The 16,766-nt window shown below is 38.4% G+C and overlaps 1 protein-coding gene across 1 annotated transcript in view; it reads left to right on the top strand.

Annotated features, from left to right (window-relative positions):
- The window catches only part of LOC132895234 (transcription factor 4-like), a 289,660-nt gene that overhangs the window by 150,847 nt on the left and 122,047 nt on the right, over positions 1-16,766 (top strand). The window contains 1 exon segment of the mRNA XM_060935585.1: positions 3,437-3,498. Coding sequence (XP_060791568.1) covers positions 3,437-3,498 — 62 coding nt within the window.

Raw genomic sequence — 16,766 nt, 5'->3', positions numbered from 1 at the left:
ACGAACGAACAAGCAAATGAATGAATAAATGCATTTTGTGAATTTTTAAAAGTGCCTTTAATTCTGAACTTGGCATGAGTAAACAGCACATTACACCCAACACCCACCCTGAAACCCCGACCCTGACCAATCAGGACTCTCTCCGTGTGCCAGCATGCCAAGTTCACTTCATCACTCGCTCTTTCGGGAGTTGCCAACACGTTTTGGCTCGTTTTATTCAAAGGAAAAAGGGTGTCGAGGGGGGATGAAAAAATGCTACCTTGCCTTTTTCCTCTGCAAATCTCTTCACGGAAACCATTTTATGTCAGTGAAGTGCCAACTGTCTGAAATCTGGCCTTAAACGGCCATGCTCCAGCGACGTGTGTGCATATATGAATATATCTGTCTGTTATTATTTACAGGTTATACATATTCTTATGTGTTATATAAAACCAGGGATAGCTTGTCAGAAGAAGACACCAACTCGTTTTTGTTTCATGGAAAAAATGGCAAACGAACAAGTCATAAATGTGTGTTAAATTAGATAGAAGTACTTTAAACACACCTTCCTTAACACTCACTCTCTCTCTGTTTCTCTCTCTGTTTACATTTCTTTTTTCCTCCGTCTGTCTCTCGAAACAAAGAACAAAATCCACCATGCTGTTTGCCTCAAGTCACTTCCTGTGATGTAAAGGCTTTTCGATATACTGAATGCGACATGGCTGTTATTTTTTAATCAATCACCACTTAAGATGTCTGCGCCATCCACCCACATGCTCTCTGTGCTTATTTATTTTTCAGCAAGTTTTGCTATGGGGGAAAAAAAACAACCAAAAAAAAAACTTTACAGATACCGTAGACATTTTTTCATTAATTTATTTAATTAATTGTTTCTTCTTTGATTTGGTTTTCATTAGTAATTAGTATGAATATGCTTCCTGTGTGAGGGCTGTTTGAAGCATCAGCTTGCCAGTTGGCAAAAGGCTGATGTGCATGGGCTTAACTCATTTTAACACAACAAAATTATGGGTGTATCTTGGCATTTCGAATGTTAATGTAAACTCAGTGTGTGTGCTCAAATTATGAAAAATATTGGATCATCTTTGACCTGTATATCATTAACTAAAAAGAAGAAAATTCCAGTAGTATTTTTAATTTGTAATTTCTTTCTAACCTGGTACATTTGATATAGCATGTTGTGATTAGGATATACATCAGATAGTAGGATATCAATTTCATGAGGTTTTTTTTTGTGACGGAAAAAAAAATTACATTAATTTTAATTTTGAATTTTCAAATTTCACCAAAGCAAATGCAGAGTGAACCATGCATTAAATATTAAACAGGATTAAAATGGGAGGATGTTGGAGTTGTTCCATATTTTTTGTAGACAGAGAGAGAGCGAGAGAGAGAGAAATTCAGGAAAACAATTTTTAAATGCTGTCCTTTTTGAATTTTCACACAATAAAATACAATGAATCTTGGTAACTTTTTAATCATTGTAATAATTTTGCGCTTTCTAAGCATTGCCCTTGTAATACCTTCTTATTTTGAGCAGAATATAATCATAGTGTCTCAGTAAAGGCAGAAAATTACAATTATTTATATCGTATTGTTGGCACTCATGAGTTTCATAGCATGAGAGTAAATAAATCAGAATAATTTCTCTTTTAAACAATTTGCCATTTTGTTTTTGTTGAATCTCTGTAGATCATTTAGTTCATAGTGAAGTGTGTGTGTTTTCATGAAATGATTCTACTCATGACATTGTCTTTAAGATATTATTTCTAAAATATGTCGTGTGTCGTCGTCGTCGTCCCCCCACACATGCGCGTACACACACACACACACACACACACACACACACACACACACACACACAACACCCGAAGTCTGGCACTGTGTAAGTTCTGGCTGGTTGAGGAGTGTGTGAAAAGATGATTATGAATGGCACCTTCAGAGGGACTGATAAGGTGCCATTTCCGTGTTAATTCTGCCTTCTCGATCTCAGCTTGGCACAAAAGCAGCAGAACATCTCGCTACCGCGGATCCCCTCTAGCCATAATTACACATCTCAGAGACCATTCAGGCTGATTTTCGGTGAATTTGGTAACTTGAGCATCATATTTTGCGTCTAACATATGTATACATCTGGGTGAATATGGTAAAGCAATAAAATATCAAATAAACCTGACTTTTGTCAACATGATTTATGAACGCATTGAAATGGAGAACAGAAACAAGCAGAAACACAACTTGTTTTCTCCACGTCAGCAGTTTTGGGAAAACGTATTACATCTGCGGCTGAATATAACACATACTAATGACAGAGATCATCTGCAGCTGGATGCCAAGACTGGTGCGCAGGGGTTTTGTTTGCTTTTCTGCCTTTCATTTTTATATTATTTTACAGAATCGTATATTTTAGCATCGCAAAAGAGGCACTGTCTTCAAGAGTGAGCTCTGAGAAGAATCTGAATGGTCTAAAAACGCTGCTTTACCTATGACTAATTCGGGGGGGGGGGGTTATGTAATAAGAGGTTGTCATTTGTATACCGAAGATGCCCTTGTAGGGAAACTTCTACATGACTCAGAGGAATTAGGAGAAGGCTGATTTTGTTTTTAGCAGCACACGTCAAGCACATACGCAAATAGTAGAATAAATTCATATCATTACAAAAGTGTTTTTTTGTTTTTTTATAAGCTGTTTTGCAGCGGAGAAGATAATGATATGGGATTATTTTCCCTGATATATCCACGGTCTCTGAAACACACACTCTTAACTGAAGAGTTCATTGATTTGTATGTAAAAAGATAAGCTGAAGTTACTATGACTGATGATAGTAATTATTCATTCATTTTAAATCATATTACTTGCTAATTAATTATTATTGTTAGTATAGTTTGTAATGTATTCAGCTTTATTTAATATATTTTAAATTTAAATTTTAAACTTGAGTCTTAAATTTAAAAACACAAATTATTATTATTATTATTAGTAGTAGTAGTAGTAGTAGTATTAAATATAAAAGATTAATTACTTATCATAAGGAATAATCAAATAAATAGCATGATTTGATGAGGAGATAGTGAACAATAACCCATAAGACCCATTCCCAGCAAACACAAAGGCTACTTTAGTGGTTAAAGACGATGCAACATCATTTTTCTATACAAATTTGGTGCGGCATTCGGTCCTGACCTCAGAGTGTCTGGCTGCAATCCAAGGGTAGTATGGTAAATTTGAATGCAGCATGTGTTCATATATAATTAGGTGCCTCCACTGAGGGATTTTGACAAAGCTTGGAGCCTGTATATACGTGTGTGTGTGTGTGTGTGTGTGTGTGTGTGTGTGTGTGTGTGTGTGTGTGTGTGTGTGAGAGAGAAATGTTTTGTTTCCCAGCTGCAGGTGTTAAATCACTGACTAATGACTCTCTCTCTCTCTCTCTCTAAACAGGTAAAACAGAAAGAGCATCGTACTCATACAGTCGTGACTCGAACCTACACGGGTGCCATCAGGTACAAGTCCCTTTTCATTCTCCAAAAATGCTCTTGACTTTCCGCTTCTGTTCTTTATTAATTAATTAATTAATTTATTTATTTATTTATTTATTTTTCATGGTTTCCTGCACTGTGCTGCATTTCACTGCTTCCTTACTTACAGGATCAGTAAGGTGACCATCTCTCTGCCTAGTTTATGCCATTTTCCACTGGCTTCATGTATCTGAAAAGCATTGGAGAGAACCGTAATGACATCAGTGTTTGATTCGGTAGTTGCTATTGTAGTCGTTGGGGAGAAATTGATCTACACACTGTTTAATTTAAAGCAGCCACTGGATATGAATGCAGAGATGAACGAATAACATTAATTTATTGTAAAGATTGTTTCTTTCTAATATGGACAGACAGACAGTGTGATCAAGGGTGATTATGACAAGGTTGTGAATATTATGGTCCGTCTTTGACTCGCCATATTTCTCTGTTGTTGGCGTCTTTAGACTAGAAAAAGGGGACAAAGTTGGGGTCTTGTCGCTTATGAAAAATTAGCTGGCTTTGAAATCAATCTTTCTTTTTTTTTTGACAGTTGACAAGACAAAGCCATCAGAAAGAGCATGCAATTAAGGCAGAGTGAGAGAGAGAGAGCACATCCTACCCTTAGAGCTTTTGTAAAACTTCCTTATCCGCACTTTATTGCTTATTTAAGTCTTAGTCCATGGTCCTTCTAGAAAATAAAATACTGTCCGAATGTTTTTTTTTTATCATATTTTTCCCTTGTGCCAAAATGAATAGAATTCTCTGTCACAAAAGTTATCTTTTATTGCTCAGTATAGCCCATGTTTGATTTACAGTGTTCAGTTCAGCAGAGTTCTGAGCAGGAGATGCATTATTTCAGCACTGCAGTGAATAATGAAAGCATCCCACATGCACCTGCTAAAGCTCGAGATTTGGCCTTTTGCAGGGCTTTGGGATATAGCCAAATCTCTCAAATGTCCAAACTGCATAATAACATTCCCTTCCCTTCCCTTTTATTTTATTTTTTTGAAAGCTGTGGCTGTAGAAATCCTAGAAAGCTGTAGAAACAGAGTCAGTGCCGATATTACTATGTTCCTGTATTGTTTAGACTGGACACGCTACCAAGAACTCATTAGTTTTCATCACGTAGTGTGCACTAAGGGCCGTATTCAGAGCTGAGGTAGATACTCATAGCGAGGAGTTAATTCTGAAATTGTGCACATCAGTATTCAGACATTAGATGTAACTCAGGAGGCACTGCTTACGTCGAGCACTGAATTCCTATTCTCACTGCTCACTTATTTGAGCTATAAGTGTAGCATATTCTTCAAACTGTAGACATGTTTTCTGTACAGGAGAACACAAATTAACCAAAACTTTGGCAATATTTAATTATTTCCACAAATCCTAGCAAAATACCAAATTAAAAGTGTTATAAAATAGCCTACATCCTGCATATCATGATTTCATCACCTTGATTGTGGAAGTTGTGTGCATAATTAACTGATAATAATTCTGCAAATTATTTTTATTGGTTTTCTTTTCAAGTCAAAATTATACAATGATGATATCAATGTATAGAATGTTTTACAAATGACAGCATGAAATTAGAATTATAAGACCCAAAAAGAATAACCCATTAAGACTCGGTATTTAGATTCTGGGTCAAATTTTGGACATGAATACACTTATAAACACACTTACAGACGCAGTACAGATTACAATTAAAGACTCACAAATGAAAAAAAAAGGGAGAGGAAAAAAATGTGGGCCTTTCTGAATGACACGATCCAGCAGAAGGTGTATATTAAATGTTATTCCCACTTACTTATAGCACACAAAGACTACATACATCTAGAAGAGTACAATACAGATTACAGATTGGCAGAGGGGAACTGAATTGATTTCAAATGTTCAAGAAAAGGATTCCATATTTTGTAGAATTTAGTGGTGGAGCCATGCAATGTAGCCCTCATCTTCTCTAGCTTTGGAGTAGGACAAAAGATCCCTCAGCCAGTGATAAACTGTAGGAGCAGTGGAGGATTTCCATCTGAGTAGGATCAATCTCCTAGCCAATAGAGTGGCAAATGCTATAAAGTCAGCTTTAAATTTAGGCACCGCTAGGGTAGAAGGTAGCACCCCAAACAGGATAGTTACTGGGATAGGGTCAGAGGGCACATTCAATATAAGTTATGGAGAGTTGGACAAGTTAAAAACATATGAATTAAAGGATAAGGCAACTTTTGTACAGTGTGTGTAATAGGAGAAAAACATATACGTAATCAATTCCGTTAATTATTTCCATTATATATCGAACATGAAAAAATATTTTTAACTTTGAAATCATGAATTGACACAGAGGAGCCGAAGTTGGAGGAGTCAGCCATTTTGAGATTGTGGGCAACTATAAACCAATCAGAATCTTTCGTTAATGCGCCTCCCTCTGATCTGTGACGTCACTGGGCCCATGAAAACAGTGTTTACAGACAGATCACTGTGATGACAGTAAGGAGTCCCGGCGGGTGGCTTGTATTCGATTCGTTTATATCCCGACCTTGTCAGCTGTCAGATTTATGTTCATGGACCCGGTAAGCTGGTAAATAATATTTATTTATTTTTTTCTTTACCAAATTCTAACAGAAAACGAGAGCGCCCGAAAGGGAAAACCGAGCCGAGCCGCTTCGCGCATGCGCAGTAGGCTTGGTAGGACAAATCCAAATAGGAGTCATTCAGGATTCAGCCATGTTTTTGCTCCGTGTTTTTACTCGACCAAAGTTATACAGTATTATGAGCTTTAAGTTGCATAAATAAAACCATTTGGTGAAACTTTGAAGAAGCGATTGTACTGGTTTTTTACCTTATTACCATGAAGCACTGAAGAGTTCTTTTCAGTGGTGGGCCGCATGACGTCACGCAGTAGATCAATATGGCGGAACGCATCTTTGCTGAGCTCAGCGCAAGCCCATATTATTAAAAGTTAAAAGATACTGTTATGCGGTCTGTTCTTTCTCTATAAATTCCATGATCGATTACTTTATATATTTATCTATCTATTTGTGGTGATTTTGTACAAAAGTTGCGTTATCCTTTAAGGAGGCTGGAGCCTGCTGGCATCGATCACAGAGGGGGTTTATGTGAGGGTAAATCCTAGAAATCCTCTCCTTACTCCAGTGAGTGTGATGGAGAATTTTAAATTGTATTAGTCCATGTCTGGCACAAAAAGCGGAGGAATGGACACGATATAAGATTCTCTCCCAAACATCCTCATCAAATACCTCCATAAGATCCTGTTTCCAGAGTGTCTTAATGGAAGACAAGAAATGATTGTATTCAGAAAAGATTCTTCTATACATATACGAAATGAAACCCTTCTCCCTAAAAACTGGTTCTAGAAATATGTCTTGTTGTGTATTTTGTGGTTTTAAGGGGAAATTAGGCATTTCAGCTTGAACAAAGCTACGGATCTGTAAATATTGGAAAAGGTTGACGTGGGGCGGCCTTGGGCTGAGGTGCCCTTGAGCAAGGTACCGAACCCCTGACTGCTCCCCGGGCGCTCTGGGCTGCCCACTGCTCTGGGTGTGTGCGCGTGTGTTCACTGCTTCAGATGGGTTAAATGCAGAGGATGAATTTCACTGTGCTTGAAGTGTGCATGTGACGAATAAAGGTTTCTTCTAAAAAAAAAAAATACTTTTTTTCAAGGAAAATTTTTCAGTCAGCTGCTGAAACGAGGCAAAGGTTCCTTCTATGTACAAATCACTGAAAGAAATGATACCTGCTTGCACCCATGTAGAGAAAGCCTTGCCCATCAATGAAATAATAATAATAATAATAATAATAATAAGTTCCGGATCAAGTGCTGTTTTGTATGCTGCTGAATAACATATAAAATGCTGGGAGCCACATTGTTAAATCAAATTTGCAGTGATTAATGTGATTAAGACTAGGACTATTCATGCAGCAAGATACTGTCAATATACTAAACTACTTCTGTTCAATGCTTATTATAACTGTTGCCATCTTCTCGTCCATCATATATCATCATATTAGTGTTTTTTTTTTAACTTTTAAATTGTTTTAAATTATATTAGACTCTATTTGACTTTCTACCCCTGAATTATTTCTTTTTTTTTTTTTGCATTTCAAGTTAAGTGCTTGTATTTAAGGAGGTGGTCTGTACACTGTTGAAAAACCCCATCTCAGACACCTACTGTATACTCATGAAAAATCTGGCAACCTCAAGGGCATGATCAACACACAGGTTATTTTAACCTAAAAAAATTGATTTATGAATAGCTATATAACCAGTCTCTGAATACTAGGACATTTCCTGAGTTAATATTTTCTGTAGCTCCCCCCCCCCAATCCACCAGACAGCTCTCCCTGATCACATGACAGATACCAACCAAGGAGTGCAGAGGCTATCGTGCTTCCTCTGAGGCATGTGACACCAGCCGAACGCACCCTTTCAAACTGTTTCTCATGCATCAGGGGCGACGTAACACACTCGGAGGAAAGTGCTATCTGCCCACCTCACATGATTGGCTGTTGTTGCTGTAATTGACAGGCGAGAGAGCGTATGACAGCCCAGTTTTGTTCTCTTGGGCTCCTGGTCACAGCTGGCTGTGGCCTCTTTGGGATTCACACCAGCGATCTCCACATGATAAGGTGAACGCATGTCTGTCGTGCCACCTGGGAGCAACCAATATTGCCATAATGCAAAATCTGAATTTGGCCGTAATACTAAACATATCGTTCAAAAATACATTCTTAAAACTGAGACAAATCTGTTTTAGTGGTTTGAGATATTCATGTTTGGAAGTGAAATTATTTAATTCTGTCCAAAAATCTTGTTTATATGCGATGATGCTGTTTATAGTGCTGCCTCTTAATGCATAACATCTGATATTGTTTCAGTACAGTCGACTACTGATTATTTATGCCACATTGGTTGGACTTGTACTAAGGAATATCATTTAATAAAGACTAATTTAACCCTTTGATGCAAAACATATGCACACCCCTTCTAATGCACAACATGGGTCAAAAATGACCCGCATTCATTTTCCAGGTTATTTCATGCTGACTTTTTCTTTGCTCTATCTTTTGAAATCAATTTATTTTATGATTGAATATTCCAAGTATTCTTTAAATATCTTGTTTTTAATTACCACAAATCATTAATTTTATTTTTTCTTTCCTACTTTATGAACAAAAATACTTTTTATATTACTACACATGGGTCATCCAAGTGTGATTTAAAATTAAATGTCTTAATACTATAATAATAATTTGTTTCAAGCAATTACTTTAGCAGTGAATGGGGCCATTTATTTATTTGTTTATTTATTAACTATGTAGTTAGCTAAGCCAACTACAATAAAATTAGCTAACTAAAGTATGTCAACAGCTCGGTAGCTAATAGTAATTACTTGTAACTTTCTGACAAGTAATCTACTCACTCTCAAGGTAACCTAAACATAATCAATTTTTTTCTAAGGTAATGTTAGAACAATTGAAAAACATTACTTCCATGTATGAGATGGGCAAAGGGCGCTGTGCTGAGCTGTGAAATGTCTGACACGAGTACAATTCACAGTTCCCACCAAACGCTGGAGTAAATGCATGCGGGTCGGTTCTGACCCATGTGTGTAAACTTGATGTAGAATTACAAAAGCTGTGCTTGTTCATAACTTAAGAAAATAAAAATAAAAATGATGATTTGTGCTAAACAAAAACAAGATATTTACTGCATATTTGGAAAAGTAAATGACAAAATGAATTTATTTCAAAAGTATATCATAGAAACACTCAGCCATACATGAAATAATCTGGAAAATGAATGCAGGTCGTTTTTGACCCATGTTGTGCATTAGAAGGGTAGCGATACAAAAAGGGGTTTTATTCAAAAAGTAAGAAAGGAAAAATAAGGATGTATGATGATCAAAAACAAGTTAATTGAGGAATACCTTGAATACTGAATGATGGAATTAATTTATTGCAAAGATATAGAAGATAAAAACTCAGCCGGGTCACTTTTGACCCATGTTTTGCATCAAAGGGTTAAGAAGAACAACCTTATTTATCACACATACTTAAGACACATATTTAAGCACAGTGAAATTCCTCCTCTGCATCTGAAACAGTGAACACACATATGCACACACATGTGAGCACTGACCACGCACATACCCAGAGCAGTGGGCAGCTATGCTACAGCGCCTGGGGAGCAGTTGGTGGTTAGGTGCCTCACTCAAGGGCATTTCAGCCCAAGGCTGTCCCATGTTAACCTAACCGCATGTCTTTGAACTGTGGGGGAAACCGGAGCACCCGGAGGAGCAACCATGTAAACTCCATACAGAACAGCCCCCATCAGCCGCTGGGCTCAAACTCAGAACCTTCTTGCTGACCACTACACCACCGTGCCACCCCAATTATTATAACCAATTAAATAAAATCTAGTTGTTTGTGGTTGTACTGAGTATTTTAGGACCAACAGGATGTGAAATGCAACATCTTCAATTAAGTTTTAAAAGGTGAATGAATGTACAGAATTAGCATAAGGATGTGATTACTGGTGTGTGTGTGTGTGTGTGTGTGTGTGTGTGTGTGTGTGTGTGTGTGTGTGTGTGTGCGTACGTGTATGATGGTAAGGCACGATTTGAAAATCTACCTGTCTAAGCAATGAATATTGGTTGTGAGATTGTAAAGGACTTTCTGCTAAACAAAATTGTAGTGTAAAGGTTATGCATGTCATTATGTAGCTTGAGTGATATATATATTTTACGGAGATATAAATTCTATAATGATCGTAATACATTAGTGTTTTAAGATTTTGTGTGAAATACGTGCCTATTCCTTATCATAGAAATGACGTTTTGCTTTTGATTACTGAGGTTAAGGTTAGGTTGAGGGGAAAGAGTGGAGATAAACAATCTAACTGCTGCGCTGGGCTTAAACAGGCATGTCAGGGGTGTCAAGATTACTGAGTGTGTTTTCCCAGATTACCCAGCATTCAATTTGAACTATACACCACAAATTACAAACTCAGCAGGACTTCAGTGCAGTTGTCTATGAATTATTTTTCTCAGAGAAAAGCTCAGAATGTGTGTCCTTCTTTCATGAGGCACTGAATTCAGGAGTTAAAGTGCATATCACGGGTAAATTCAGGAGCAAGGTCAATGTAATTCTCCTATTTTATATTAAACTTTGCTCAAATATCTGTAGCATTCTGCATTCTCTGCAGTTTTTCTACCTTGCGCAATACCAGAAAAATTCAGTTGAAATTAAGCCATTTGAGGCGAATTGGTCCTCCTCTGAAAAAAACTTGGCATTTGGATTTCCTGGGAAACGTTGATTTTCGTGACGTCACGTGCGGGACGCCTCCCTCTGAATCCTATGTCAGCGCTGGTTTGTTTATGAGAAAACGACCTGGTGGTTTTCTGCAAATTTCTTCAACATTATCACGTAATTAGTAAAATGGTTAACAGATGCAGGGTTAACCAGTAGGAGGGTGTAGCAACACCAATCATGATGGGATTAGTACTCATCGTTTTCCAAAAGAGCGGACAATGAGAGAGAAATGGGAGCGCTTGGTCTACACAGGCTGCGCACTGAAACCGTGCAAAGCTCGCGCAGCCTGCTGGCGCTTCCGCAGGTAACGTCACGAATCTGGCTCCAGACTCCGTTGGGATTTTTCCAGACGCCTTTTATTTTCTTTTTTTCTGCTGTAGACAGATGGCCTTGTGCAAAATTACCCTTCTGGATGAGTGTGTAAAGGGACATACTTTCATATTAAAAAAAAACGAAATTAGTCCAGGATATGCACTTTAAGTCATTGTTCTAGCTGCCAGCGAGGTGAATGTCCAGTTTAACACAGTTTAGCTTGTCTTTAAATTGGCCTCAGTTTATACCTAATGTTTTTGATATTTCATCATGTGAACTTTGGTAAGATTAGATTTGAACAAGACTTTGATTGGATTTGAAGAAGAAGAAGAAGCCTAGTTGGGTTTTCTATTGAGCATCGTTGACGTAGTTCCCCCACTGCAAGAAACTTAAATATCTTGAATGTAGTTAAATTTATCTGTTTCCGATTACTGAGTATTTCTTATTATTTTATCTAGTATTATCCTATATACTGAAAATCAAACAGAAGAAGAAGAAGAAGCTTTCATTTGTCACATGCACACTCAAGCACAGTGAAATTCATCCTCTGCATTTAGCCCATCTGAAGCAGTGAACACACATGCACACGCAATGAGCACACACGCAATGAGCACACACGCATACCCAGAGCAGCGAGCAGCTATGCTACAGCGCCCGGGGAGCAGTTAGGGGTTAGGTGCCTTGTTCAAGGGCACTTCAGCCCAAGGCCGCCCCATGTTAACCTAACCGCATGTCTTTAGAAGATTATTGAACGTATTTCTAGACATTGATTACTAATTTCAAGCTTTAAATTTTCTTATTCTTTTTTTTTGTAAATAATTTTGCTTCTGTGTAGAAATAAATGTTTAAAATCATCTGCCAATAGAACAAGACTGTCTCAAGCTTAAAATGTCCAGAAATATGTTTAATGATGTTATACTGTATGTGGTTTCTTGGAATCTTATCATAAGACAAAACTAGACAAATTTGACTATATTGAAGGTTTGTCATTTTCTGCAGTGCCCCCTCTCCCATTTTTTTCCCCCAATTTGCTCTCGTCAGTTCCCGCCCACTCGACAACTCTCACCAACCAGGGAGGGTGAGGCAAACACATGCTTCCTCAGAGATATGCAAAGCCAGCCTCTGCAATTTTTTTCCCCCCAAACTGCCTCTCATGCTGCCTCACAGAGTAGAGTAACACACTTGGAGGAAAGTGCCGTCTGCCCTTTTCTTTATACATGAGCTCACAGATGGCTGTGATTGGTTTGTGTTAGTTTGATTGACAAGGGAGAGCGAGTATGCCATCCCTCACACACACAGCACATGGTGAAGTTTCCTCTCATTGTCAGTCAGGATTCAAACTCATGATCTATTGATGATGGAGCATTAAAGCCCTACACTAACTTACGTTTTTGATGATGTAACTACGCTAGCTTGAGGAGTCTCTCATATTACGGTACATTCCCTTTCCATATTATATGAATCTTACATTATGTTGCTTGATCGATTCATGATAAATATGTTGTTGTTGTACAGGTATTCTTACTCAGAGCTTGTACGTTGTGATGTTATACAATATTGTTAATACTGCTTCCTGTTCTATGAACTAAAATCTCTCTCTCTCTCTCTCTCTCTCTCTCTCTCTCTCTCTCTCTCTCTCTCTCTCTCTCTCACACTCTCTCACACACACACGCACGCGCACCAGTAGTTTACTCACCTTGGGGACTTGTGTGCTCACTGACTGTTTAGGCCATTCAGAAATGAAAATGAAGCACATTCTCTTGCAGGAGCTAAACTACACACACACACACACACACACACACACACACTGTGTATGTCAAATCTGAACATATTCTGTTACATTGGGTTTCAAGGTCATGGGGTAATGAGCAAGCTGTTAACAGCATTTAAGATTAAAAGCAGATTCAGCTTCATTTCTCAGTGTACGCCTCGTGCATTACGCTATATTGAGACAGTTTCGTGGTGTGTGAACATATACACATTGACTTAGCTGCTTGAGCGATGTGAAATGTTCTGAATAAAGCCGTCGAATCATCTGCTTTGGTTTCGTTCCCAAAACGCTCGCTTGTGTTAAACAGGCGATTTGACAGTGTTTGAGACTTTACTTCATATTTAGTGTTTGTGTTACAGCAGTTCCACTTGAGATGTTTACCGGGTTATTTTTGGCTGTGAAAAAGAGGCAATTCACACTTTTCCCCCTCTTTCCTGTCTTCCTTTTCTTTCCCTTTTTTTTTTCCCCTTCTTACACGGGTGGTGATTTGCTATGAGATGCTTATCACTCCTCTCCTGCATTTGGCTGCTTGTCTTTCAGAGTTTTCGTCTCCCTGTTGCATGTTAACGTGTTAATTGCCTCTTGTTAAGGGCTCCATTTTAAAAAGGCCTACATCACCGTGTGTGTGCGTGTGTGTGCGCCTAAAAGCTACCATTCTCTTTTTTTCACCTGTCGCTTCTTCTCATCCAGCTCTTCTTCCTCTACTAACATTCAACAAGGTGATGAGAGCCACAAATCAATGTGAGGGCTCTCAGACAGTCTCTCTCATGCCCTGCCCCCCCCACACACACACGCTCCGCTCACACTCTCTTGTTCTTATTTTCTAAAGAAAAAAAAATTCTGAAACATGGACACAATTAAAGGGTTGAAAAATTATTGTAAACACACCCCACACACACGCACGCACTTCCTCTGATGAGTTTTAGAAAAAATGGCACATACCTTGGCATCCTCCATGAACGCAGTGTGAAAGGAGGTAAATTTGCGACAACGGTGCAAATGATTCTGTCTGTTTTATACTAGAAGGTGTTTGATCGTTGTCATCAGAGTGTGTGGGTAGGTGTGTGATGCATCAACATTCAGTGTGTTCAGGTGTCTTTCAGGCTACTTGCATATGATAATTAGCACGTTAGGGTGTTGTGATATGCTTGGATGCTAATGGTGTGTGTGTGTGTGTGTGTGTGTGTGTGTGTAGGTGGTTGATGCACACATACAGTACACTACCAGTCAAAAGTTTGGACACACCTACTCATTCATAGTTTTTTTTTCTGTATTTTGACTGTTTTCTACATTTGTAAAATAATACTGAAGACATCAAAACTATAAAATAACATATGGAACATAAATGGAATTATGTAAACAAAAAAGTGTTTAAAAAAACTAAATATGTTTCATATTTTAGATTCTTCAGAGTAGGCAGCGTTTACCTTGATTAGCCTTATCTTAACCAGCTTTATGAGGTAGTCACCTGGAATGCTTTTCAATTAGCAGCTGTGCCTCGTCAAAAGGTAATTAGTGCAATTTCTTGCCTTCTTAATGCGTTTGAGATCAAATAGTAAATAATAACAATACAGTAAATAGCCCTATTCCACAACTGTAGTAATCCATATTATGTCAAGAACCGCTCAGCTACGTAAATAGAAACGGCATCCATCATTACTTTAAGCCATGAAGTGTCTTTTAATGAATAAAAATAAAGAAAAAGCATTGAATCAGAAGGTGTGTCCAAACCTTTGACTGGTACTGTATATAAGTATCATTAGGATGATTTCACTCCCCCAAAGTATTTATTTCACTTTTAAGCTGGAGGTAGAGAATAATACACTGAGAACTAAGGAAGACAACACTGAGCGTCCATGAAAAAAATACACTATATGGGCAAAAGTTTGCAGACACCTGACCATCATTATTATACCGGGTATGTTCTTGTTGAACCTCCCGTTCTAGAGTTAGTCCTCCTGTACTGTTATAATAACTGCCACTCTTCTAGGAAACTCTTCACTAGATTCTGGAGCGTGGCTGTGGGATTCAACCACAAAAGCATTACCGAGGTCAGGAACTAATGTTGGGTGAGGAGGCCTGGTGTGCAATCAGCGTTCCAATTCATCCCAAAGATGTTCAGTGGAGTTGAGTCAGGGCTCTGTGCAGGCAGGCCATCACAACAATCTGAAAATGTAGTAAATGATTATAGAATATTTAGATCGGGTTCAGTTTCATGTGAGGTCTGTGTTTTTTGATAATGCTAATAATAATTCAGTTGAGTTGGCATGCAGTATTTTACTGCTATATTTTCTTTTAAATTGGCCACTGTATACATTTGTGACTGGCTAAATGCTCATCAGCAAATGCACAAATAATAATAAGACATTTAATGTTGAACTGTACAATTTAATGTTGTGAAAAGTCTGCAAAACAAGATAATAAAAACTATCACTTGCCTTATAACAGCTATCAGTAATCATTCCCTTTCTAGCCTCTGTTTCCCCCACTTCTCCCAAATTTTGTCGTGGCCAATTTACCCACCTGTCCCCTTTCATACAACAGCTATTAACCAGGTAGGTTGAAGACGAGCACGTGCTTTCCCTTAAAACGCAACTTTTCAAACTGCTGATCATATTGCGATACAGGGCAGCATAACACACCTGGAGGAAAACGACAACTGGCATCTTCTACATACATGTGCTCACAGACGCTCATGATTAGCTAGTGTCACTGTGATCAATCAGGGACATGGAGTATGCCATCCCTCGCACCCAGAGAGCATGGCCAGTTTTGCTCCCTTGATTGCCAACCACGGATGGCTATGGAGTCATTAGGATCTTGCAAACTCCTGATGATAGTGCGAATGTTTTTTTGTTACACCACTCAGAAATGCATTCTTGTGCTTTTGCTGGTAAACCACAAAATGCAAAGCTCTCAGTCCTGAAGACTTTACAGTTTTGGAAAACTTTAAAGTTAAACCTCTCTGTTTGACCGTTACAATGCCCTGACACTGGAGACTCCTTCCAAAAATCCTCCGCACAGAATACATATATATTATTTACCAGCTGGGAGGTCCGTATCATGAAATACCGTGACCGAGGTCTTGAAAATAGAGGCCTCGGTCAGTATTTTCAAGGCCGAAGGTCACAGTATTTCACCATACGGACCGACCTTAAGCTGGTAAATAATATATTTATTTTTTTCTTTACCAAATTCTAACGGAAAATGAGAGCGCCCGAAAGGGAAACCATAGTCAGAACAAACCTGCTACAAGCTCGTTTTCGGCTTTCTCCTGAAATGCTTTCTTATTTTTCGTCTTCATCGGGGTAGTAAAACTCACTTTCGCTCTGAACACTGTCGTTATTTTTATCCATGCTGTAAAATTAATGCTATTATACTGACAAAAAATTGCTACTATGTTCATTGTTGTGAACGAACGAGTTGCCAAAGGTCCGTAACCGGGGTCTGGATCGTAGGATTCCAGACCGCTCGCGAGCCAATCAGAGCGCACGATTTGATGGAAACCAGAGCGCGAAAAAAAAAACTAAAATATCAATCTTTTTTAATCAGTAAATCATTATATTATATGGACATAAGTGTTTTACTGGGAAATGCGCCGCTCGTATTTTTCATACGAGCTACATCCGGGACATAGAGAACCAAAACCGTGACATAAATCTCTGTGTGTCAGTTGTGAGGAAATCGATGAATTGTTTTGATAAATTTGGGTACTTTTTTTTTTGAATGTGTCTCATCTCATCTTATTATCTCTAGCCGCTTTATCCTGTTCTACAGGGTCGCAGGCAAGCTGGAGCCTATCCCAGGCGGGGTACACCCTGGACAAGTCGCCAGGTCATCA

The sequence above is a fragment of the Neoarius graeffei genome, chromosome 12 (genome assembly GCF_027579695.1).
Source record: "Neoarius graeffei isolate fNeoGra1 chromosome 12, fNeoGra1.pri, whole genome shotgun sequence".
In the NCBI taxonomy this organism is placed as follows: domain Eukaryota; kingdom Metazoa; phylum Chordata; class Actinopteri; order Siluriformes; family Ariidae; genus Neoarius; species Neoarius graeffei.
The sequence above is the reverse complement of the archived record's forward strand: the minus strand, read 5'-3'. Positions and strand labels throughout refer to the sequence as shown.